We start from the raw sequence: 24276 nt of genomic DNA, 5'->3' as shown, positions 1-24276 counted from the left end.
CAAACACAGTCAATCCAACCTTGCGTTCTATCTGTGCTGAGATGTAATGCACACTGTGCAATCAGGCTATTAGAGCAAAAGACTATGTGTTGCACGCAAAAGATTATGAACAGTGAGGCTTGTGGCTGTCTGTCTAGAATCTATCACGAAATAATCCATCTCTCATCAAGCTTTTGCCCCAGATATGAGTTGTGGCGTCAATTCTCCCGGAACGAGTCCCGCAGCGTCCTCAGCCAAACTTGCCATGGTGTTGTTCCCGATGATCTTCAAGACAGCTATGCTGACCTGAAAGGTCCTGAGGAACCAATCGCGAATGCCAACCGAGACTAATGAATCAAGGCCAAGCTCATTGCTGCGTTTTGCCATAAGCTCTTCATCTGGCATTGTCACAAGTGATACCCTCCGGAGTTGGGATGCAAATGCCTCTGTCTCACTGTCAGCTTGGGCCAAACAACTATGTCATACTAGACTTACGTTTCACGATGCGTTCAAGGTCCTGCTGATTCTGACAAGCCTTAAGCATGTCCGGCAGAGATTCAGCAACTGTTTGTTTTATCTCTGTATCGCTTTCCACTTGATCAACAATAAAATCCGCGAATTTCGGATCCGAGATCCATGCCGGGGCATCAGGCGATCCGGCTGGTACTTCCAGAAGGCCCGTGGATAGCTCTGGCTCATTTCGAGAGTCAGGGTGACCGACTTCGATTGCTTCAGCAATCAGTTGGTGGACATCTTCTTCCGACAAACGCATCAAGGCCATTTTCGAGATAGTCAAATCCAAGGCTTTTCTATCTTCTCTCTCCATGTAGCCAACGCCCGTGATAGCGCCTATGTTGAGAGCAGTCGCTGCCAAACCGCGTTTCCTGCGTTGAGCCGCGAGACTGCACACATATGCATTGGCTGCGCAGTAATTGGCTTGACCTGGATTCCCAAAGAGACAGCTGATGGAAGAGAAAAGAATGAAGAAGTCGAGGGGTTCGTCCCAAAACAGCTGGTCCAGGTATATACTTCCGTACATCTTCGGGCCAGTGACATCATTGAACAGGTCTAAAGACATATTGGTGATAGACACGTCTCTGAGTACTGCTGCACCGTTCATAACTCCCGCGATTGGCGGCAGAGTCGCATCGATAGTCTTCTTCACTTCAGCCAACCCAGCTTTATCGGTCATATCACTATTTCTGGTTAGTACAATTTCCCGAGAAGGAGGACTGTTAACTTTACCATGCAATGATCGTTATGACAACCTTGTTGCGAGCATGCAAAGAAATCCACTCTCGGTCCACTTCAGGACTCCTACTTGTCAGTACAAGAGATTTGGCACCGTGGGCGACCATCCAATCACACAAGGACACGCCCAGTGCGCCAGTCAAGCCAGCTAGCCAATAGGTCTTGTTGCTTCGGAAAAGAGGCCCAGAGTCAAGGCTAGTAATGCGAACTGGCAACAGATGAGATGACGTCCAGTCAACAACTGTAATTGGGCTGCTCGGAGGTGGCCCATTGGAGACGTCCTCAAGTCTCATAGCTGCTGCCAGTATGGCCTGTTGCTTCTGGTTGTCATACATCTCGGTATATTCTGTGGCTTTTTCAAGCATCTGAGCCAGGACAGGGGCGGAGCTGAAGTGATCACATCCGTCCAACGAGTAGATCTTGTCAGCAGTTTCTACGCGGCAATTTCGAGGAAGACTTGCTAGCAAAGCTGATTCGGCCAAGGATCTTGAAGTGGCCTGGTCCCAGAACCCGACAAAGCACGCAGTATTGCTCGGTAAAATGCAGCTCAATGCGGACTGGCTCATATGCGGGTGAAGTCTAATCCAGGAGCTGGGAGTGTCCGGCCCTGCATTATCCGTTGTGAAAACAACACGTACATCCTTTGCGGATGCCTGTACTGATATAGCATCGGCAATCAAGTTTGTAGAGTTGTGCACAATCAGCGTTTGACCAGCGAAGAGGTGTTGGAGAACGGCTGTGGCAACCAAGTGAGAAGCTGCAAGTGCGAGAAGTAACTCCATGGATGAATGCGTAGTTGCGCAACGAATTGCGCAGGTTGGAGAAACTCTGAGCACGGATGCTGGCGAGGGCACGAGAGCCAGATAATATGATCCGGAGCTTGGCTCTGCGCCGAATGCAAGAAATTTGTGCCCAAGAGGAGTCATGATGGCTGACCAAACCGTGTGCGTCGTGCGAATGTCGATAAGGGGCTCGCTGTTGTCCTTCATGCCCAGTCTTAACTCTTTGAAAATGCATCCATTCCGTCTCGGCTCCATGGAGATAGGAGAGGTTTCAACGTCTACCTCGTGGGTGATTGGACGGCGCAATGAGTTGTATCTGTTATTTAGACTGGTACTGTGTCGAAGTCGTGGTATCAACTCGCGTTGTTCGGAATCAATGATGATCTCCGGCTCAAAGGACCAAAATATATCGTCCTTCTCTTCCGCTCTTGTCAGTAGACGAAGAAAGATTTCAGCGATTCTATGGGAATCAAGGCTTCCAGGATCCTCTATATCGAGGAACTGAAGGCGGAGTTCAGGTGCTTCATTCCTGGCCGTCCTTCCGAATCCAACGGTCATGTTGGAGAACGGCTCTTGCCAGCGGCGACCGTTGGTGACCCAAAGCAGATCTTTGGCACCCCCAAACATGGTTTTCAGAGCCGAGAAGCGCCTGTTCGTCAAATTCTTGAAGACAGGCTCATCAAGTTCTGTCAGACTAATCACCGGCAAGCGAGGCCCACCTTCGTGACATTGGACATCCTCAAGAGTCTCAAAAACTTGCAATTCTGTCACGAACCCTGTTAATGTGGATTTCAGACTAGTGACCAGAGTGGCGCTACGCGAAGTGCAGCCGCCCACAATAGCCAACTTCTCGATTGGAGGAAGCAGCGAAGGCATGGAGAGAGGCGCTCGAAGGAGATTGAGTGTGTCATTGACTGCTTGCGAGACATAGAAGGAAGCGCCCTGCCAATAATTAGCTTCATGTTATGGAGCCAATGGTGACGGTGTTTGAAGATCTTTGAGCCTTCAGGACGGGAGTGGAGAGGGGGTATAATTTCATGCTTACAAATAAGTCTTGGAGCTCATCTGGAGCAGTCAAGTCGATTCCAGAGAAGCCAGTGGATCTTAGCAACCTATCCCATTGCGCCGTGGAGACTAAAGGTGACAAGACGCGTCCATCATCATGACCCAGCCACCACCCTGGTAATGTTCCGAAAATGACGCCAGGGAGGCTGCCGGTCTGGATGTTATTATTGGCCTCGCCAACGAGAAGATAACCTCCGGGCTTCAAAAGCTGACGAGTGTGTTTCAGTGTCCGCTCTAAATTGGACGTAGCATGCAGAACAGAGAACGCAATAACTAAGTCGTACGCGCCCTCACTGAAGCCTTGCTGGACTGGACTTTTCTCCACGTCAAGGACTTTGAATTTCACTCGATCTTCGTACTCAGAAGACACCGCGTCAATACTTTCGGAGAAGGCCGAGGAAATATCAGTCGCAGTGTAACTATGAAATTCGTGGCCGACAGACCGGAGGACACTCTTCGTTCCAGCACCAGTTCCGGCACCTGATTTAAATTAGCTGAAACAAAGCCTGATTCGCGTTTGCACTCGATAGAACCAACCTATTTCCAAAATTCTCATATGACGGTGACGATCAACGATCTCACTTGCTGCTCGACCGATCCAGGAAGACAGTTGGCTGAGTCCAAATTCATTTTCATAGTAATCATCCAAAAGATCGGACGTGCGGAGCACCTCTAGCATGTCGGACTCGTTAGCAAGGGCTTTTGGCATCTCCTGACCAACAAGATGCATCAATCGCACATCGGACCGTTGAAGAAATGGCTTGCTAGCTTCCATAACATCTTCGAGGGTATCACTGAGCCATGACTTCTTTGCCCACTTGTGCTCCCCCTTATCCACGAGGCGGGTGACGTGTCGAGCATATTGCAGGTAACTGCTGTGCTGAGATGCCGACCTCAATGGGTCATCACAAGACACACCCTGATCTATTTGTCTCAAGTAAAAAGTTGATAGCCGTACCAGAACCTCCAAAATATCTTTATGATGTTGGGTTATCACGGTGCCACACACTGATGACCGCTCATCGAGAGTGCTGGGGATCCAGCGCGTCCCGAAAAAGACTTTCTTATCATCAGAGGCGGACATCTGACGAAGAGGCATCACTTTCAAACCTTGCAGCTGAATTGCTGCATATGAAGCGTTTTGCGGATAGATGTTGACGTCTCCACAAAATCCATTGCTTTCGATACCTTCATGGGTGATCATCGAGTCGACTGGTGCGAGTGTCGTCGTGCTGCTCCTCATGGATTCACACAGGGCAGGGTTAACTCGAATAAGTTCGCAGCTCTGAGGTAGGTGGAGGCATGACAGACGATCATTGCCTGGATATCCGTATGCTGGGAATATTGACTGAAACGCACTGTCCAGTTCCGCGGGATGGACAAGTATTTCCCTTGCGTGTTCACTCGGCTTGATCTTGACCAAGCATGACGAATTCGCATGTTTTCGCTGGATCGCTGCCAGCGAAGTGAAACGGCCTCTGAACTCTAAGCCAAGCTTGTCCATGACATGGTAAAAGCGTTCTGGGTCAATGTTGACCATGTGAGACGGAGTTGGCGCACGATGGAGCATGATTGTCGGATCTGCGTCTCCCCAAAAGACGTCGACGACTGCGCTAACAGCCAGTGTGAGCTCATTTGCCTCAGCCCCAAGGGCTGCAGAGTAAGTAAATTTGGCGCGGGCATGATCCGGTTGCAGCAGATTTATGTCAATCAGTGACGTTAAAACTTCGACATCTTGGTCTAAGGGGACTGCGTGGTGTATTGAGAAGTCTCGCATCTCGATCAAGCGTATTTCTTTTCCGCTTGACAGCCAAACCAAAGCCTCCAAGGCTGTGCAAATGTAACCGGAGGCAGGAAAAACGACCTGACCCTGAACTCTGTGGTCGCAGAGCCAATCGATCTGACTCTCACGCAATATGTTCCTCCAGCTCATCTGGTGCGGCGCACTGTCCGGACATATGTCCCCTAACAGCGGGTGAGCCGGTTGGCTTCTCAAGCGCATCTGGCGGGAAAGTCGAGACTCGTGTTGATATTTAGCGTCGTGATTCCATTGGTATATGGGAAGGTTTTTAACCACTTGTAAGCGGAGTGCTTGATCATGCATGGCCCTTTCGTAAGTGTCTAAGTTGACCGCGGCGCTACCAAGGTGTGACCATAGAGTTCCTAAGCTTGTTGACATGGCATGGACGGCATCGGTGCCTCGGTAGAGTGTTCCGGTGTACTCGATCTTCTTTCCCAAGACAGCTTGAATTGTTTGGATCGCGGGCTGTTTCAGGGCTGGGTGAGGTCCAATCTCGACCGCGATATCGAACTCATCAACCGAGAGGGCAGTGGTGAGTGCCTGGGAAAACAAGACTGGCTTAGTAAGGTTCTGGGCCCAGTATATTCCGTCCAGCCCCGTCTCAGATGCCACCGGCTGATTGTGCACGCTTGAAATCCAGGTGCATCTCTTTTCTGTAGGGTGGCGTGCTTTGATGTGACACTGATGTAGTGAGTTCACATAACCATCGAAGCACGGAAGCATGTGGCTAGAGTGGTAAGCTCTGTCGACGAAAAGACGTCGGCTGAATATGTTTTGCTCATCCAAAAGGTTCTTCAGCTCTAATATAGCGTCCTCATCACCTGATATCGTCACACTGGAAGGAGAATTGCTCGCCGCAACAGTGATGCGGCCAGAGAAAACCACGTTTTCACACAACTGAGTTGCTTCTGCCATAGGTAGGCCCACAGCTAGCATAGCGCCTTTGATGCTGACTCCATGGGGACTGCGTGCGGAGAGGACATGCAATCCACGATAAAAGGCAATGTATATGGCCTCCTGGGCTGTGATCCAGCCAGCTGCATACGCTGCAGCTGTTTCACCCGAAGAATGGCCAACCACCGCACTAAAAGTGATATTCGCAGCCCGCAGAAGGTCCACTAGGAGTATTTGAACTGCTGTGCATAAGGACTGTGACATAGTGGCTTCCTGTACACGAGACTGAGAGCCGCTGGCTTGGAGCTCAGCTTTGAGTGACCAGCTGGGGCGATCTTCGGCTGGGAGTTCAGCAAGATATGCGTCAAGCTGTTCCATTGTCTTCCGAGCAGCCGAGGATTTTTCAATCAACTCAGCGCCCATGCGGGCATATTGCGCCCCCTGTCCATTGAAAATTCCAAGTACCTTCTTCGCCCCTCTCTCCCACGACGACCGCCCCCTGACAACAGGACTCGAGCTGCCATGGAGTTGATCGTGGATCTTCGACTTGAGATCCTCAACAGAGTTAGCCACGAACGATGTTCGGTAAGCAAAAGTTGAGCGACGTTCCCTTAACGTCCAAGCCAAGTCGTGAATATTTATTGTAGGATTGATTGCGAGGAAAGCCGCATAAGCGGTAAGATTAGCTCGTAGCGATCGCTCTGATACTGCCGAGAACACAAATGGCGTGAAGAGGTGGTCAATCTCAGCTGGGGCTGTGCAGTATGATCGATTATTATAGCTTTCGATGATGGCGTGTGCGTTGGTACCACCAATGCCAAAAGAGTTCACGCTCGCCCTGCGAGGCTGGCCGTCTGCGAGGAAGGGCCATGCTGAGGCAACCTGGAGAATTCGCACATCTTTGTAGAACGGCTCTACTCGGTGGCTCAGATTATTGAAGGATAGGTTTGGGGGAATGCGGCCGTGCTGAACCGCCAGTGATGCCTTGAGAACACCCGCAATACCCGCGGAGCCTTCAGTGTGTCCAAGAACGGTCTTGATTGAGCCCACATATAAGGGTTCCTCCCGTGGATCTCTAGGACCTTCGTTCGCAGAGAAGGCTCTGTAGATAGCCTCGGCTTCGACGGAGTCTCCGGCCGGGGTGCCCGTCCCGTGAGCCTCGAAATATTGAGGTCGGTCCCGGTAAATCAAAGGATCAAGTCCTGCCTTGCTATAAGTCTTCCGGATCAAGGCTTGCTGAGCAGATACACTTGGCATTGTCATTCCTGGGGTAGCACCATCGTGGTTCACATCTGTGCTTCTGATGATGCATTCGATTTGATCTCCGTCCCTTAAGGCGTTGCTGAGCGTCTTAAGCACGAGTGCTGTCACACCATCACCGCGCGCACTAGAGTATCGAGAGTTAGTCACTGAGACAGTGAGGAAAAGGGGTCATTGTGCAAAGTTTCTGTGAAGATAGATGAAATTGTGATGCAAGCAGGAGGATATCCAACGAATATCGCTTATGTGTAGAATAAAGCTGCGCATTTCCAGAACCACTTACTAGCCATTCGCATCACGGTCCCACATCCGACTCAGACCGTCAGGTGATAAAAGCTGGAGCTTGCTCATGGTAACGTAGTTTTCGGGCCCAACAATAACGTTGGTGCCACAAGCCACGGCCATTTGAGAATCACCGGCCCTAAGGGCCTGAACTGCGAGGTGCAATGCGACGAGACTGGATGAACACGCCGTGTCAAGGGTAACCGAGGGGCCGTGCCAGTCGAAGAAGTAGGAGAGCCGGCTGGATATGCTACTTCGTCCGGTTCCAATAACCGAATAGGTCGGGACGGTTTGCAGATCCCGGAACAAGTTCGACTCATAATCACACCACATAACACCGACATACACGCCTGTATCACTACCCTTAAGACTTTCAAGAGTCATTCCAGCTGCTTCTACCGCCTCGTATACAGTTTCCATAAGCAGCCGTTGCTGGGGGTCGGTGGCCTTGGCTTCCACAGGCGTCATGCCGAAGAATTCGGTATCAAAGGCAGTCACATCCCGATTGAGAAGATATGACCTCTTGACATTGCAGCGGCCGTGATAAGATCCGTTGGGGTGGTACCAGCCATCCGCGTTGAAACGGCTTTCCGGAATGTCGCTGCGAACGTCTCGTGGGTCATGAAGAAGCTTCCACAGCTCCGCTGGTGAGTTGACACTGTCAGCGAAGTGACATCCACTGCCAACAACGGCTATAGGCTCCGCGGGCTCGCAGGGCATAATGGCTAGTGCAAAGTGGTGAGTAAAATTTGGTATAGGTTTGGGATGAGAGTCACTTGGTTTACTAAAAGGAGCTGGCGGTTCCCTGGGAGTGATTCCAAAAAGCTGTAGGGGGTTGTTTAATGCTCTATTATCTAGTACTAAGTATGATCTAGTTGTCCCTGCTCTCTTCACAATACCTCCCGATTCTGGAGGGCCCCGATATCTGCAATACCCAAGGGCTTTGTCAGGCCCACGATCCATTAGAATTCATGCGATAAAACGAGAAATGTGTTATCACAACTACAGGGTTCAGAAAACAACTCACTCAGTACTAGGGTTTCCTTTCCATGGTCGTCAGGTCCGCAACTAGTCAGTCCGAGCGCGGTCGCCACAAACTTTAAATGGGTGGATCAACATCATAACTTGATTGAATGTAGGCATTGAATTGTACCAAGGATACTTGGTTATCTTAGTGAGAAGACAATGAAGTACCGTAATCAGCTATACCGACGGGCGCAGAGTGGTTTGAAATAAAGTTTTAGATTGAGTTCGCTAGTATCAAACAGTGGTATGGCAGGGCTGTGGACAAGAACGCATGTCGTTCTCCGGCACAAATCAGGCCTAGGGTGCCATGGAGACACTGCAGTCGGTGAATGAATGTTTTGGGTCTTCCGAGCGCTGTGCTCAGACAGTGTTGTAATTTCTGGGAGGGGGCTCCAGGGGGGGATGGCTACTTACAAAGAGAAAAGCCGCAGGAAGGATTTCCCGTGACAAACGAAGAAGCAATCATACATATGTCGGCCAGGAGCCTCCAGATCCACTCCTGCAACTAGATGATGTCGAATTGAGATGTATATCAGCTCTTACTTCCTTCCCGCTGCATCTCGTGTCAAGCACTGGTAGATGATCCGTAACACGGCCTCGGAAATGGGAAGCACGGAATAGTGAATAGCGCATATGCGGAGTGCTACAAAGCTGCTCCATCTTTCCTATTTTGGCTTGTTGGATTTATGTCGGCGGCAAAAGAAAAGTGCGTATTCACCGTCGGCTTGGCGGGTGATGCGACCGAGAATACACGTGCGTTTGATCATATGTAAGCGGGGTCTTCTTCCCTTGCACCTCCATTAAGCTCGAACAAATAAGGTTGCGCTGTGGCCAGGGCAGAATCAAGCGAGATAGACACCGGTGAGAAAATGCCCCGATATTGTTGACCAAGACTCGCAACTTCAGACGCTGGCAATCCGTGCACAGCTACTCTCTCGCACAATCCCAGCCGACACGGGGCTGTCCCCTTGTCTTCCCCTCGTATGATCAACACTGGTGACGAATCTAATACCCTGATGTAGAGACTTTGATCGGCATAAAAATAACGGGTCACAGATATTATGTTGATAGTTAAACTTTCAATTAACGATCAAATTTGTAACATGAATTTATAGGTGATATCATCTTTCAAAGTCATATGAAATATTCCGTGCATGATACGTTTTAAGCACGCGGGGTAGTACAGACAGCGTTTAAAATGTATTTCTACAAATATAAAATTGACGAAATCCTCCTAGCTTTACCCTTCTACGGTCATCTCAGAGGTCTTCTGCATATCAGGTAAACCATGTCTCCCGCCAATGCATCAAACACCGAGTCTTTATCATGTCCCTCATTCCCAGAACCTCTTAAGTCCTCAGGAGCTCTTGTCAAGTTTGTTTACGAGGATACTACGCCTGTCATAGGACGTGAGTTTCCAAAATTGAATATTGTGAATGACCTCTTACATGCTACCAATTCCGATGAGCTAATCCGTGATCTTGCCATCGAAAGTGCGTTTCTCACTTTTCAAAACATAGAGAAGAATAGGCCTAATCCAGTGTTACAGTTTCAACGAGAGGAGTTGTATTCTTCCGTGCACAAGACAATCTCACCGATGGGCTTCAAAAAGAACTTGTCCATCGCTTAGGACAGCTCAGCGGCAAGCCCTCGGACTCAACTCTTCATATTCATCCTGTGCTGAACAATACCTCTGAGTTTGGTGTCGTTGACGCAGAGATCAGCCCTGTGAGCTCGGTACAGCGCAAGGCGCTCTTTAATCTCGCTCCACCGCCTACCAAGCGCCGGTATGATTACTTCTCCCAGTGGCATTCCGACATTCAGTACGAGCCAGTACCTGCGGACTACACATCCCTACGGCTCACACAGCTGCCCAAGACGGGTGGCGATACGCTTTGGGCTTCCGGCTACGAGCTTTACGACAGGTTTTCCAAGCCATATCAGAAGTTCTTTGAGGGACTGACTGCGACATGTGTAGCAGACGGGTTTCTTAAATATGCAACTTCTGACCTTGTCAAAATCTATGAGAAGCCCAGGGGAAGCCCAGCCAACATAGGCGGCAGTCTCTCCGCAGTACATCCTATCGTACGGACCAATCCGGTGACTGGCTGGAAGAGTATTTTTGCGTTTGGGCCGTTCACCAAGAAAATCAATGAATTAGAACAACAGGAGTCTGATGAATTGTTAAAGAAGTTCGGGCAAATGATTGTTGAGAATCATGATTTGCAAGTCCGATTCAAGTGGAGGAATAAGAATGATATAGGTGAGTGAAGCGCTGCAAATTACACATTGGCTTCGTGGATACTAATTTTGAACAGCGATCTGGTGAGCATCAAATCTTTTTTTGCAGAACCTGCACACGTCTCTGAAAGATTATACCCTCGGGACCTGGCCTATATGTTTTTGCCCCATCTGTCTACCCCCCAAATATCAGCCTTTCATGCCCGTAAGAATCATTTGAAAGTTTGATGAATATTGACGACCGGACACAGGGATAATCGCTCCGTGTTCCACTGTGCAACATATGACTATGACCAGGAGCTTGGAGAGCGCGTTGGTACTCGTGCTGTCGGGATTGGGGAGGCTCCTTACCTTGATCCAAACAGCATGTCTAGGTCGGAGGCATTGTTCGGGATTGCGGCTTGATGATTAGTATGTACATAGATTTTGACATCGATCCTGGAACGAGAATTTGAATAGGAGCTTTCAATTGAATCACTAGTCAGTAACATTAATTGTGATGATGTCAAGGTGCCAGTAACTGACAGAATGCCACTTTGCACCTCATGTTCTTGATTCAAGAATGAGCCTATTCAAGTGCAGTCAAGAGAGATAAATTGAGTCTATCAGTTTGCACGAAGGATTATACATGTCACGGACTTTCAAGGCCTGAGCGTGCCGCTGCTACACCTCGTGGGACGGGGGAGGGTTACAAGCACGCTCTGACCGGGGTTAGGAGACTGCGCAGTATTCAGATCCCCGCAGCTCAAACTTCATGGGCATCAGTCGCGCTCACGCCCCCTTCGTTTCGCGTCCATGATCTCACTTTGCGTGTGGATGATTCCTTTCGAGTCAACATTGTGAAGCTAACACCCATGCCGCGGGGATTCCATAAATTGCAGCTCTCAAGATGCTGACTCCAACAGTCCTCAATGCTGTCCTCCCTTTTTTTGCCGTGGGAAACACACCCGCGGTTAGCGTAACGCGAGGCGTCCCCCAGGGTGTTGATGCCGACATCCTGCTGCTTGAATCCGGAGATGTCCGGCATATACTGTATTCTGCATATCATGAGAAAGGATTTCGTGAGTGCCCAAGTCTTGTTGGCAAGGGATGGAAGTAGCCACTGCTGACGGGTGAATTCTACAGCAACCAGGAAGCTGGATCTAACCTTCTGTGACATCGAGGATGCCATAATTGGTGAGCTTGCTCGGAAGATACCTTAGGAGATGAAACAAGTTCTGACCGTCTGCAGCTCGTAACTTACTCATACTGACACTGCTCGTTGCTCAGGGCAAAGATGTTGAACCCCAGCTTGTCTGGAACGTGTACTACCACCTACTGCTCGATGAACAGTCGGCTGAAATCCTTCTGGCGCACCTCACCCACCTATTGGCTGCGTCCAATTCCCTCAAGGACTGGAAAACTAGCGAATTTGGTGGGAAGTTTCGCTTCAGCAACAACTCTACCCTGCGCTCTGTACGCGACATGTGGGCAGCTTACGCCGAGTCTTTGGGGAAGAAGGACCGAAGTCAGTACCGAGCGGATTTTGAGACTGCTCTGCAACACTCAAAAGACAATAAAGATGCTATTTTCGGAAGGCAAGGTCTTGTATACGGGGGTGCCCGTGCAGCTGCTCCCCTTGGTATGCAAGCCTTGGCCAGCGAGGAACTGAGAGTTGCCCTAGACTCGTGGTGGGAAAAAGGCACGACCAGTGCAGTTCCCGCCAATGCGAATATCCCCAACCCTCTCTTCGCTGTTAGTTTGTCGGAGTATTCTGTTCTTGCCCACGGCGGGGACCCGATCTTGGGCTATCACCTGGCAACAGCAAATGCTCATCTGACTGCAAAGTCGCCACTCCGGCATCTGCATGACAATCCTTCGTCTGCCATCGTCCGAGCAGCGCAGGACCAGTTCACAGAATGGTCCCAGGCGTTTGTTGATATGACACGGAAAAACGTGGTCTTGCGATTTGTCTCAGCGGATGCTTTGTCATTTTGTCATACTCTCCAGCACCATCTTGAAACAGACCAGGCGTCAGGGCACTTCTATCGACGCCAGCTCACCATGGAAAGCCTTGAACTGGATGCTGATGAGTATGGATCAGAGTCGACTACTCCGAAGCAGTTCGACATTATTGATACGTCGGATTTGTCTGACTACCTTGGAGCTTTGAATGTCCTTGTTTCCGGGAGCCCGCTCCTCAAACCTGTTCCTTGGGCTACACTTTACACTGAAACAATGCAGAAGGGCACAGAGGGAGAAAAGGCTGCATTCGAGGAACTCCTTTGCGCACCAACAAGGACTATTTCGACCTTGCTTGGCCTCAGCCCTGTGGAGTACTGGACGAACGCCACAGCTGTTTCTAATGTCGATGATTACTTGCTTGCTATTTATGCAAGCCAGAAGCCGTCTCAAAAGCCAGGAATACAATGGCGTTTCGCCTGGAAATTCCACGAGAGCTTGAGCGGCCAGGCAGTCCATCCGCGAATAAAGGTCAAAGACGACGCTCTTGCGACCCTGTTACACAATGTTTACCGAGCTATGTTTGCTAGCGAGGACATGATGTCGCTCATGAGTCTATCCAGGGACCAGCAGACTACCTTGTTGCAAAAGCAAGCTTGCCCAAAGTACCATCGAGTAGGTTTTATTGCGTTTATTCGCAGACTACTACACACCATCGATGCACCCACGGAGGCGGTGTGTCGTGAGACCCTCAACAAGATCATGCGAGACTCGAGTTTAATGTTGAGCTCAAATTTCTCACAAGAACTTTCCTTGGCAATGTCGAGGCAAGGATTATACACCTTGCCTGGACTGACGCATGATATCCAGCGAGGATCAAGCGCCCCCTTGTTCTCTAAGTGGTCTAATATTCCCGAGGCCGTGGCTGTTACCATCGCAATTCCTCCAGTCGCTTGGAAGGAGATCGCTAAAATCGCCCTTGAGGCCAGCGTCGGCTTCACCGTCGAGGGCAGCCTACGCGGTGTTCAGGGAGGTGCACCTACATGGCACAACCTTTTTGCTGATGTTCAGGTGACGTTCGGGTCTGTTTTGACCGCGGGTCATCGAGAAGACGAGGGCTTCACTGTGAGCGTCCAGGAGGATCCGAGATCTTGGTCCGGAGACTCTCACATGATTGCGACCTTCTCAGTGCCCACTGCCGCCCTCCAAGTGGATCCCAAACACACGAAGGTGTCTCTTTGTCTAGCAAATAGCGCTCAGAATGTCGCAGTCTTCAACACAAGGCTTCAGCTCGGTAATCCCATGCTAGGCACACCGATGATCATATATGAGACCGATTTGGACAATAGTTCGCACGTTCATATTACCAAGAATCAGCCAGGCCAGGATAGCTACCCTCTTTACAACAATCTCAAGCTGCAAACTACTGAAGATGCTGCTAGCGACAGCAAATATTACTTCACGGCGGATATTGAACCTTCGGGCGTTATAGCCAGTATCACTGGCCATCTTGACGTCCTGTCTCTGGACGGAAAGGAATTACTATCCAATAAGGCCGCAGTGGATGTGCGGAAGATCTCGCCTTTCACGTTTGAAATCGTTCTCGGGGAACGAGAAGCGGTCTATCAACTCTGTTTCCCAGTCCCTGTGGTAAAGGATGGAAGCAAGACGAGGATTGCTCGGACTTCTGGTTATGTGGAGGTCACAGCAACACTTGCCGATCCGGCAACTGCTCAAACGCTGGATGACTTTGTGTTCCCTACCACTATGGCAAAGTCCACCTCCATTATGGACCTCGGACAGAGCATCCCCGTCACGCTCAATGTTCCACATATCAACCTCGACAGCTTACCTGTACTCGACATCTCTGACAAAAAGAGCCTGGGGTTCCTGACAACGTTGGCTTCCTGGACCTTTTCTGTCCGCGAGCGCAAACTCCGCGATGAAGCAAACAATTCTGGCATATCCACTTCCGCTCGAATGAACTTTAAAGAGTCGCTCTTCACGATGTTCATGCTTGCATCGGGACTGCAGGGCGGCCAGACCGGGCTCTTCGCCATCCACCACCCGGAGAAAGGAGGAATTCATATGCTTCTCTTCGTCTCTGCGATACGTCTGGACGGCGCTAATGGGAGCGTTGCCCTCGATGCAGCAGTCATTCCATTCACTGTAGAAATCATCAAGGGAGGAAAGATGGAGCCGTTCCTGCTGATGCTAAGGGAATTGGAGTGCTGCACCATAACCGTCGATGACGAAGAGCTCGTGCTGTGGAAGAAAGTCTTGCCGGCGCTGGTTGAACGCTGCAGAAACTGGACTCACACATTAGACTGTGAGTATGCGAAACCTGGCGCAACCGTTCCCCTCAACACCGAAGCGGGCAAGGAAGTCCTTTGCGGTTGCGGCGCGGGACAGCTGCCGGAGAACTTCATCAACCTCCCTGAGTGGGGTACTGCTGTGCAATTTGCGACGCGGCTTGCTATCAGCCCGACGTACGCGGTGCCGTTCGTGGAGGAGGTAATTGATCCTAACATGACTGAGAGTCTATCCCAATCGGCCTTGGGCATACAGGGCGACCAGACGCTCCGATGTAGGAACTGTGGCAATTTGGAGGCGAGAGGCGGCGGGGCGCTCAAGAAGTGTATGCGGTGTCTGAAGGTTAAATATTGTTCTGCCGAGTGCCAGAAGAAGGATTGGAAGAAGCACCGTATGGAGTGTGCGGAGGTAGGTGCGAAGTGAAGTTATATGGCAAATAGCTGTGCATGAAAAGAATCAGTGAGCAGTGGCAAACCGAGCATCGATCTTCATCTGCAGGCTTGCGACAGCGCACACATATCAAAAGCAGATTGCCACATGCTATACCATTGGAGCAAACTTTTCTGAAATGTCCAGAGGGAGAGGACCTTTTGCTAGTGGGGATTAAGGAATGTTTTTTGAAACAGAGGTTTGGATTTGCTACATAACTACACAATTCTAAAAGCTTTGATATGGTCGGCTGGCGCAATGGTAGCGTGTATCACTCCTACTATAGAAGCGATGATGAGGTTTTGGGTTCGAGTCCCAAGTCGATCGGCCATCTTACTTTTTGCATTTCTAACATCCAATCTGCTGGCCACGATGAGAAGGCTAGCTGGCTTTTACCTCCAAAATGATGGACAGACTCCATATTTTTTTGGTCCCGGGGGGAGGGGGGGTGTTCGCAGGGAGACACTGGACAGTAGCTAGAAGAAGAATTGCAATGAAAGTAGAAGCCTGTGGTGAAGGAGTGCGGATCTTTTCAAAGTGGAATTACTGGGTTGGGCCTTGAATCAACTCGCAGGAATCTCAAAGGTTGCTAAGATACCTGAGAGTAGGCAGATAGAATGGGAAATTCCTACAACACATACAAATCGTTCAGAATATGTGAGTACACGAGGGTTTCTTCTCCGGATCTAACCTATGACCTACGGAGAGCTATCGCACATGAGGCTATACTAGGAGAGGGTATGTGATACTGTATCATAGCTCGGCTCGCGGCCAGAAGAAAGCTGCAGACTTAGAAGGATTAGTTTGTTTGCACTCACAATGATTTGATCCTACCAGATTTCTTTGATTGTCATGAAATTGTTGTAATAGTCCAAAGGAATAAGTAAAAGACTCGGTTTACTTATCTCTAACGCCAATTTCGACCTCCCTACCAGGAGCACAACTACCCAGCTATACCGCTAATAAAGACCCAGGACAACCTTCGGCTTTTTGTGGCAGAATGACAATCGCCGATAGAATGAGTTTGTCTATCCTACCAGCCTCTAACCTCGAACTCTCGATTTCCTGAATTATACTTCAAGATCCACATGGCACATTCTATACCAGAGCGGACCTCGGAAACGGTTCCCTTGTACTAGACCTGCCGGCGTCGTGAATCTCAAGGACAGAAAGGTGCTTGTTACATGTAGGCAATGCTTAATTTGCCCCTGTCACTGTCCCAAAGTTCCGCGGAGCCCACGCCAACACACTCAAACTTTACATTTGCCTCGGCAAACAACTTTCTGACTTTCCTCCTCAGTGTCGCAGAAGTGAGAGCTGCGTAGAGGACAACCTCCGAATGCCGCTGAACGTGACGCACAATCGAGAATAGGAACGCGTGATCACTTTGGCAGCGATCAAATACATCCACCCAATGTTGATCAAAGCTCATATCTTCTTCGTAAAGCGCCCAATCGGAGATATCATCTCCTGACAGCTCATGATCCTCCTCGTTCAAGGTCTGCGAGCAGTCCACGCCCTCGTCAGACATATGGATGACCGAAGTGATATATTCATTACCACTGTCCTCTCCCTGTTCTTCATTGGCGAGGAAAAGAAACGAAGATCCGGTCATCATGCTAGGTATTTCATTCCCTATCAGCCTGACTTGCCTAAGATTTGGGAACTCTCCGGCCCGCGTCTGCTTCGCAAGTTCCAGGACAGTCGCTCTGGAGTCTTCGCTGAAATCTTTTATCGAAAGCTTTTCAATAGACTTAGGTAGCAGTCTAATCAGGCTGTCCATGGGAGTCACCTCATCGGGGGGTTGGAAGAAGCGGATAGTGCCTTGGCTCAGAAACAACGTCCTTAGAGCTGTGAAACTCGTGAGTGATGGGAGGGGTCGAAAAAAGTCCTCGAATTCGTGTCCGTTTCCGAATTCTAGGTGCAGTCTATCCAGTCTCGTTCTAACTGGTTGTAATGCTTCAATCACTGTAGACATACGTTAATAATGGCTCTATTCAAACTAAACGATCTCAGATCTCCGCTTGCAATATGTTTATAGACTTACCATCCAGAGCATCAGCCAGCCGCCCCGGCCCATCTTCTGGAAGACGTCGATGCTCTCCTGTTTCGTAGCGTAGCCTTGCAGTGCTCCTAAACCTGAACTTCTTCAAGCACGGAAAGTTCGCCACGAATCTTCTGAATGTCCCGTGAGGCAACCAGCACTGGTGCAACTCTAAAATGCTTATCTTGCATGATGGCAGTCGCAAGAAGATAAATGGAGTCATATTGATATCGTGAAAGAGCCTATGGCACGTCAAATGTGACAAACGTTCGGCAGCGCCCAAGACCGCGCGCAAGTCTTTCCTCGCATCTTGCAGTTCCACCACGGACGACTTAACAAGGCACGGTCCGTAGCAGAATTCTTTCAGTGATGGGAAAGACATGTGACTTGTAAATCCTATAGTGCCTGGGCTGAAAGCCAACACGCGAAGTATGTGTAACCCAGTCAAGTGGCTCAGCAAGACCAAGTCACCCCAGATGGAATTCAAGGTGACTCTTCGAACTTGGTCTGCGATATGAGCAAGTTGGATCGTAAATTTGAAGTACAGACGAAGGGCGAAATGGCTGTCGTAGTATCCAAAGGCGTGAAATATATACGGCTGGGCAACCTGTCTGAGGGTCCTGCAGGTTCTGCTCAGGGAGTCGAGGTCGTTCCTGAATATGACTGGGCTGTGAGGGATATCCAGTCCTTCAGGATCGGGATCACAGTATGAGCATAGACACAACTGCCTGCAAATTAGGTGAAGCAACTCGACAGGCAGCGCGGCGAAACCAGTCCGGCGTTCACCTGTACCGTGTGCACGCTGGAGATCCAGGGACAGGTGGGGTCCTTGTGGAGAATCTGTAGGCATTTTTCTGATGATAATAAATTAAGGGAGAGGAAGGGAGAGAAAAATGGGTGGGGAGCAAATAGCTGTTGCTTCGCAGACTTTCGGCTGGTAATATAGCCCTCGTGAGGAATGATAGTCAGCTGTCTGCTGTTGTAGCAACATGTATAGAGAAAAGTGAAAAATGAACTTTCCCCCAGAAAGTCGAATTTTAAAAATGGCCTTCGTTGAGTTAATTTGACCTTGTCTCCCACTGACTAAAACCATCTTAGATCCAGCCCACGCCTCAAGTCTTATGGTGTGGCCAAAGCTGTGTCCGGCGTCCTGTTTTCTTCAATTTTCACTAGCGACCGACCACTTTTATAATCATGCAGGCTCTAAATTTTGCCGGCGCAGATGACATTGCATGTTATTGGATGATATTTGACTACTTATAATTTTACTTATTTCTTATTCAAAGAGATCTTTGCCCTCTCTGATACTTGCATCTTCATGAGTGGAATCAAACACCTCCCTGCATACCTCAATCTTTACAAACTTCGAGCTTTACATCGCCGGGTCCTGGTGATAACTGTCATTTCGACCAAAATTAGATTTCGCTCGGAGTCCACTGCATAATATTTAAGAGATTTATCATTGCGAACTCCCAGCCTCAACCACTGAGATTTGTTGCTCACACATCATTAAGTCCGAACAACCAGAACCAAGAACTTGAGCCCAACATGTTCCAATGGGGAGCCTTCCCTGGCAAAGAAAATTTAGAGTTTTTCGAACAGCTCCCAATTGAGCTTTGGTTGTGTATTCTTGACTACCTATGCCCTCACTGCCTCGCCAGTCTAGCGCACACGCCCGGCATCTCATCAGTCGAGGATCACAATCTGATAGCGAAGCCGCTGCTGTTGAAGTCGAGAGGCGATCTCCTATCTATCAATCTGACATGCCAATTCTTTCGAAGTCTCGCCCAGAAGTACCTTTTTTACTGCTTCGACAGAGAAACAGATAACATCTTCTCTCGTTTTCGCCGCTCTGTGGAGCCAGCAGGCGGCCGACCAGACCTCTCTGGAGCAGTCAAAGAAATGACTGTGTCGTCAAACCCCGACCGAAGAGGAATCCTGGAGCATCTACCACATATTCGCACACTCAAATTCAGGATTGACCACGGCGACGGACAATGGACGGACGATTACCGAGGACAAGACGTTCTTTTCGGCAACAACACCCTCGCGGACAAATTACAACGCCTCCAAAAGCTCATCCTGCTTCCAACAGAGATGCATCGATCGGTCCATATCTCTAGGGGACGGCTATGGCTCGAAGCGTTGATGAAGGCTGGACCTGAGCTGCAAAGCCTGAGCATTCGCCGATTCGTCGACTTTTCTCACGATGCTGACGGCCTCATCATCCCTGCCTCAAACAATTCTCCAAAGTATTTGAAGTTGCCGGAGAACAAGGTTACTAAATTAGAGTTGTGGAGATCATGGTTCCGCTATAATTCGCTGAAGGACTTCCTGTCCAACTTCCAGGCCTTACGGGAATTCAGACTCGCAGACATGGATTACCTCAATGGTAGAATTGTTGATGATGATATGGTGCGGCCGGTTGATGGCTATGATGGTAAGAATCCCAGCCCCCCAAGTGCCTCGCCGTGATTTGAGATTGCTGACTTCTGGTAGTTGTCAGACTGCTCAAACCTCTCAAACGGCACCTCCAGGTATTGGAACTGAGCTTTGATGGGTTTCCAGCGCTCGAGTCCGGCTTAGCGACTTTTCGCCCGATAAAATCTTTAGGTGCTTTCACAATGCTGAAAAGTGTCCGACTGAGCCAGAATAGTATTGGTATGCCACCTAATGTGGACTACGACCTCGTCGATACTATGACAGATGAACAATATTCTCTAAACAAGGAAGCTGAGATTGCAGCTACAAAGACTGTCCTCATAGATCTCCTGCCCTGTAAGTCACTGGAGTTTCTACAGATCGACGAATTCGAGGACTACTTCGAGGATGCAGTACTCGAATTCGCTCGGTGTGTGAGCCTCAAGGAATATCCTTACCTCAAGCATGTGAGACTAGTTGGGGTTAATTACTATGATTCGCTCGCTGCGGTGTCGGAAATTGAAAGAGACCTGGGACCATACCATAATATGAAGAGCTTGGTTCCGCCTGAATACTGGGATGAAACAGAAGCTAGGCTGGCCTTAGTGGACGCTGAATTGGAGTACGAGGCTCGGGAATTCTTTCGGAAAGCTGAGGTGCGGTTTGAGACATTGGAGCTGAATTGGCCAGCAGAAATGGATGATAATTTTGATGTCGTCACATGGATGACAACGTACCCCCAAGTCTGTACAGGAGAATGCGGTCACCCGAATTGTAGGAGAGATATACTTCGGGATAACGGGGAGAGGGACACGTCATGGGGTTGGACGTCCAGAGTTACTTAGGATTGAGACACAAGACAGATCTTTTGTTTCGAGGCGTTGAATTTTGATTCATCAAATTCTGGTCAAGATGCATCGTTTGTCACAAGAATAAGATGAAAATAAAGATAGCCAGTGTGCCCTCCTTCGGGGAGAACAGGAATCATTTAACTTAGGGCAAAACTACTTCGGTGTAGGCAGCAGTAGCAGCAGCCGAGCCTGTTGATTTCCGTTCCTCACACCGAAGGCTAGTCGAAGAGCAATGTGAAGGGCCGCTTAGCATGATGTCGCCAGGTTGCAAGTAATGATTTGAGCCTCATACAAGAATAGACGGCGTAATGAGGACACCTAGCCGGTAGAAGTAACAATGAAGGCGAATACCGAGATATTTTTCTCGCCCTGGCAGCTCGTTGATACCATGCGCTTCATCGCGAACGCAGTTTATGTTTCTCTGGAGCTTTCTTTGGGGCCTCATGTGCTTAACAGCAATAAGGCGCTTGCATTCATGGGCAGATCCAAATGTCGTGATCAAGTTCAAATGCGCAGCTGGGACTTCTCGACTCTACAGGTCTCTAGCGTTGGTTTAGAGCGCGCCTAGCCCTTCTGGTCCAGCTGTCACTGAGGCACTATATCTAAGGGTGGGGCACTAAATATCGGCTGTCGCCCTTTCATCACAACACCGATGTGTGTGATGATATCTTGGTCCGGCTTTTGTGGCCATAATATTTGCAAGAAATCACCAGAATTCAAGACCCGAGACGGTCTCTATTACCCTTCGAGGCAATGGGTAAGCAGCCATTCTGTGATGACCTAGCCAACGCATTCCTAGCACATCATAAATCGTGAAGGAGCAGGCAACATCTGACTTACTGATACGGATCAGATTGTGACTGGATAAAGTTTACTAGAAACCGTAAATACTACGCTGTATGCCGGACAAATGCGATTGTCATTTCGTTTGGGACTAGTTCCGGGATCTACCTGGCACACGAATTTGGACGTTGGCTCACACACGTGGCAGTTGATGGGTCATTGGCGTCGGCAGCCTCGAACCAACAGTCGAGACTGAGTGCAGCACAGCAGGGCCAAGGCGTGAATCGTGGACGGGCTCAACCGTGACAGATCCCAGTGCCACGGTAACGGTACACTCGATGCACACGTAAATGTAGATGGATATGCACTGCATGAACTGTATCTATATCCTCTTGAGACGTATTCCTAGGCTGAATCCTGTCCTGTCCCTATCTCGGGCTATCATTAAGTCGAGGCAGCGCTGTTTCGACTCAGGCCTCGTGGCAACGGGTGCCAAGCTCCAAGCCGTCGTCTCACTTCGGCAATTCGTACTCGGCAGCTTTGCCTCGACGTGGCATGGAGCAGCTGGCCTGGAACGAAGCATATCCCCGCACAAGGTTGCATCTGCGGAATCGAGCACGGATTTCCCGACGGATCCACAGGTTGACGGGTCAGGCCTATCGAGCCTGTCTTGCTCGAACCTTGGAATCGTTTCCCGAATCGAAGCCCCCAATTCGAAGCCCCTGGACCCTGGACCTACCCCAGGCCCCGTCGGTTAATGACTGGAACCATTGGTCTGGGGATGTGGGGTTGGACATCCAGAACATGGGGTAAAAGGGCCGAAGCAGAAATCATCCTCGTCAGCGGTCTCCATATCTATTCCAACACGACCCGGATCCACGCATTATCTCCTCCTTTCACCACCGCCTGCCTGGTCGTCTCTCGACACACTCTCTATACATAAGTCTGAGTGAGCATCAGATCCACTGCGCCCGAAGTGACAGCCAGCGACCATCGACAAAGACCGGCTGTGTTTGTGTAAGGGGACAAGATTCAGGATGTTCTCCAAATCATTCTGGAAGGGCCGCTCCCTGCGGACCTCGGATAAGAAGAGGACCAAGGCCGCCGAGTTGACCCTGAAGGAATCCCTCTTCCCAATCTGCCTCGTCACCATCCTCTTCTTCCTCTGGGGCTTCTCCTACGGTCTGCTGGACACTTTGAACAAGCACTTCCAGAACACTCTCAACATCAGCAAGGCTCGTTCATCCGGTCTCCAGGCCGCCTACTTTGGGTGCGTGCCACTGTCCTCCCCGCGTTCTTGGCGCCCAGTTTATCTTCGTCCCAGCCCCCACTGACAGTATTGATCGATCAGCGCGTACCCCTTGGCTTCTCTTGGACACGCCGCCTGGATTCTGCGACACTACAGCTATCGAGCCGTCTTCATCTGGGGCCTGTTCCTGTACGGACTTGGCGCCCTACTCGCCATTCCTGCCATCTTGCACCGCTCCTTCGCCGGCTTCTGCATCTGTATTTTCATCATTGGCAACGGGCTGGGGTCGCTCGAGACAGCTGCCAACCCTTATATTACCGGTAGGATTCGCGACTACCACCCCTAATTATGAACAGTTGGGAACCAAGTACTGATATGCGCTTGATCCAGTATGCGGCCCGCCCAAATATTCTGAAATCCGAATCAACATCTCTCAGGCCTTCAACGGTATCGGCACCGTTGTTGCTCCTGTCCTGGGATCATATGTCTTCTTCAACTTCGACGACGTCAAGGCGCTTCAAAACGTGCAATGGGTCTACCTCTCCATCGCAGTCTTCGTGTTCATTCTCGCCTTCGTCTTCTTCGTATCCGATATCCCAGAGATCACAGATGCCGATATGGCTTTCCAAGCCGAGGAGTCCCGGGCCTCGGCTGACAGCGACAAGCCCTTCATAAAGCAATACCGGCTCTTCCATGCTTCATTCGCCCAATTCTGCTACACCGGAGCCCAGATCGCCATTGCGAGGTATGTCATAGCTACAGGAACACGACAACCTGCAAAACTCTCTCTTACATGAGGCACGCCACTGACAAATACCACCAGTTACTTCATCAACTACGTGACCGAATCTCGCACCAACACCGACTCTGCTCTCGGCTCGCAGTTTCTGGCCGGCGCCCAGGGTGCTTTCGCGATTGGCCGTTTCGCAGGCGTGGGTTTGATGCACTTTGTCAAGCCACGCATTGTTTTCGGAATCTTCCTGACGATGTGTATCATCTTCGTCGCGCCCTCCATCACTCATGGCCAGAACACGGGCATGTCGATGCTATACGTCACGCTATTTTTCGAGTCCATCTGTTTCCCGACCATTATGGCACTCGGCATGCGCGGGCTGGGCCGGCACACGAAGCGCGGCTCCGGTTTCATCGTGGCCGGTGTCTTTGGCGGCGCCGTCGTTCCTCCGCTGACTGGCGCCGTGGCCGACATGCACAACACGTCCATCGCGATGGTGGTTCCCATGGCGTTCTTTATCGCTGCGTGGACGTACGCTCTTGCAGTCAACTTCGCGCCCAAGTACCGCGACACGGCGGACGCTTTCACCGAGACGGAAATAGGCCTGCATGGACACCATGAGGGTGTCGCCGAGGACGGGAGTCTGGGGGCTGATGAGGAGAAAGCTGTTGTTACGGATCAGAAGGAGATCTGAACCCTTTACGTTTTTGGCGCGATAAGTTCTCGAAGCTGTTTCGAGGACATGACATGTAGGAGCTTCATTCGGTAATATGGGTGTCCAAGACCCCAAAATGCGTCTCGTTACGCGTATGTTATGATACCCTCAGGAAATGTTTCAATATACCAACAATTCCTGCGCATTCTACACATCAGTATTACTGGCTTGCTCCCGAGCGTTCAAGTTCCAAGCAACAATCAGCTATGGACCCGG

The 24276-nt window shown here is 50.0% G+C and overlaps 6 protein-coding genes across 6 annotated transcripts; 4 read left to right on the top strand and 2 right to left on the bottom strand.

The window, feature by feature from the left end:
* Positions 1 to 165: 165 nt before the first annotated feature.
* Positions 166 to 8034, bottom strand: J7T55_005875 (beta-ketoacyl synthase domain-containing protein; the record flags this gene model as incomplete). The annotated part of the gene is made up of 7 exons (XM_053138125.1): positions 166 to 425; positions 475 to 1175; positions 1225 to 2954; positions 3058 to 3557; positions 3645 to 3957; positions 4036 to 7159; positions 7316 to 8034. 7 exons carry the CDS (start codon positions 8032 to 8034, stop codon positions 166 to 168), a joined length of 7347 nt encoding a protein of 2448 aa, XP_053000646.1.
* Positions 8035 to 9628: 1594 nt separating this feature from the next.
* Positions 9629 to 10986, top strand: J7T55_005874 (taurine dioxygenase family protein; the record flags this gene model as incomplete). The annotated part of the gene is made up of 4 exons (XM_053138114.1): positions 9629 to 9833; positions 9890 to 10603; positions 10659 to 10665; positions 10833 to 10986. 4 exons carry the CDS (start codon positions 9629 to 9631, stop codon positions 10984 to 10986), a joined length of 1080 nt encoding a protein of 359 aa, XP_053000645.1.
* A 484-nt stretch (positions 10987 to 11470) lies between these two features.
* On the top strand, positions 11471 to 15258 carry J7T55_005873 (uncharacterized protein; the record flags this gene model as incomplete). The annotated part of the gene is made up of 4 exons (XM_053138103.1): positions 11471 to 11642; positions 11707 to 11757; positions 11813 to 13197; positions 13393 to 15258. 4 exons carry the CDS (start codon positions 11471 to 11473, stop codon positions 15256 to 15258), a joined length of 3474 nt encoding a protein of 1157 aa, XP_053000644.1.
* A 1186-nt stretch (positions 15259 to 16444) lies between these two features.
* On the bottom strand, positions 16445 to 17499 carry J7T55_005872 (uncharacterized protein; the record flags this gene model as incomplete). The annotated part of the gene is made up of 3 exons (XM_053138092.1): positions 16445 to 17155; positions 17312 to 17368; positions 17422 to 17499. The coding sequence occupies 3 exons, from the start codon at positions 17497 to 17499 to the stop codon at positions 16445 to 16447; spliced, it is 846 nt and encodes a 281-aa protein (XP_053000643.1).
* A 323-nt stretch (positions 17500 to 17822) lies between these two features.
* Positions 17823 to 22121, top strand: J7T55_005871 (uncharacterized protein; the record flags this gene model as incomplete). Its single annotated transcript, XM_053138080.1, has 7 exons — positions 17823 to 18014; positions 18083 to 18150; positions 18407 to 18460; positions 18823 to 19748; positions 19808 to 20472; positions 20957 to 21127; positions 21720 to 22121. 7 exons carry the CDS (start codon positions 17823 to 17825, stop codon positions 22119 to 22121), a joined length of 2478 nt encoding a protein of 825 aa, XP_053000642.1.
* A 279-nt stretch (positions 22122 to 22400) lies between these two features.
* Positions 22401 to 24039, top strand: J7T55_005870 (mfs ral substrate transporter; the record flags this gene model as incomplete). Its single annotated transcript, XM_053138069.1, has 4 exons — positions 22401 to 22633; positions 22715 to 22932; positions 23003 to 23357; positions 23436 to 24039. 4 exons carry the CDS (start codon positions 22401 to 22403, stop codon positions 24037 to 24039), a joined length of 1410 nt encoding a protein of 469 aa, XP_053000641.1.
* Positions 24040 to 24276: the final 237 nt, after the last annotated feature.

This window comes from Diaporthe amygdali, assembly GCF_026229845.1.
Source record: "Diaporthe amygdali strain CAA958 chromosome Unknown NODE_1_length_4327563_cov_65_473760, whole genome shotgun sequence".
Lineage (NCBI taxonomy): Eukaryota > Fungi > Ascomycota > Sordariomycetes > Diaporthales > Diaporthaceae > Diaporthe > Diaporthe amygdali.
Note: the sequence above shows the minus strand (reverse complement) of the source record. Positions and strands in the feature narration are given on the sequence as shown.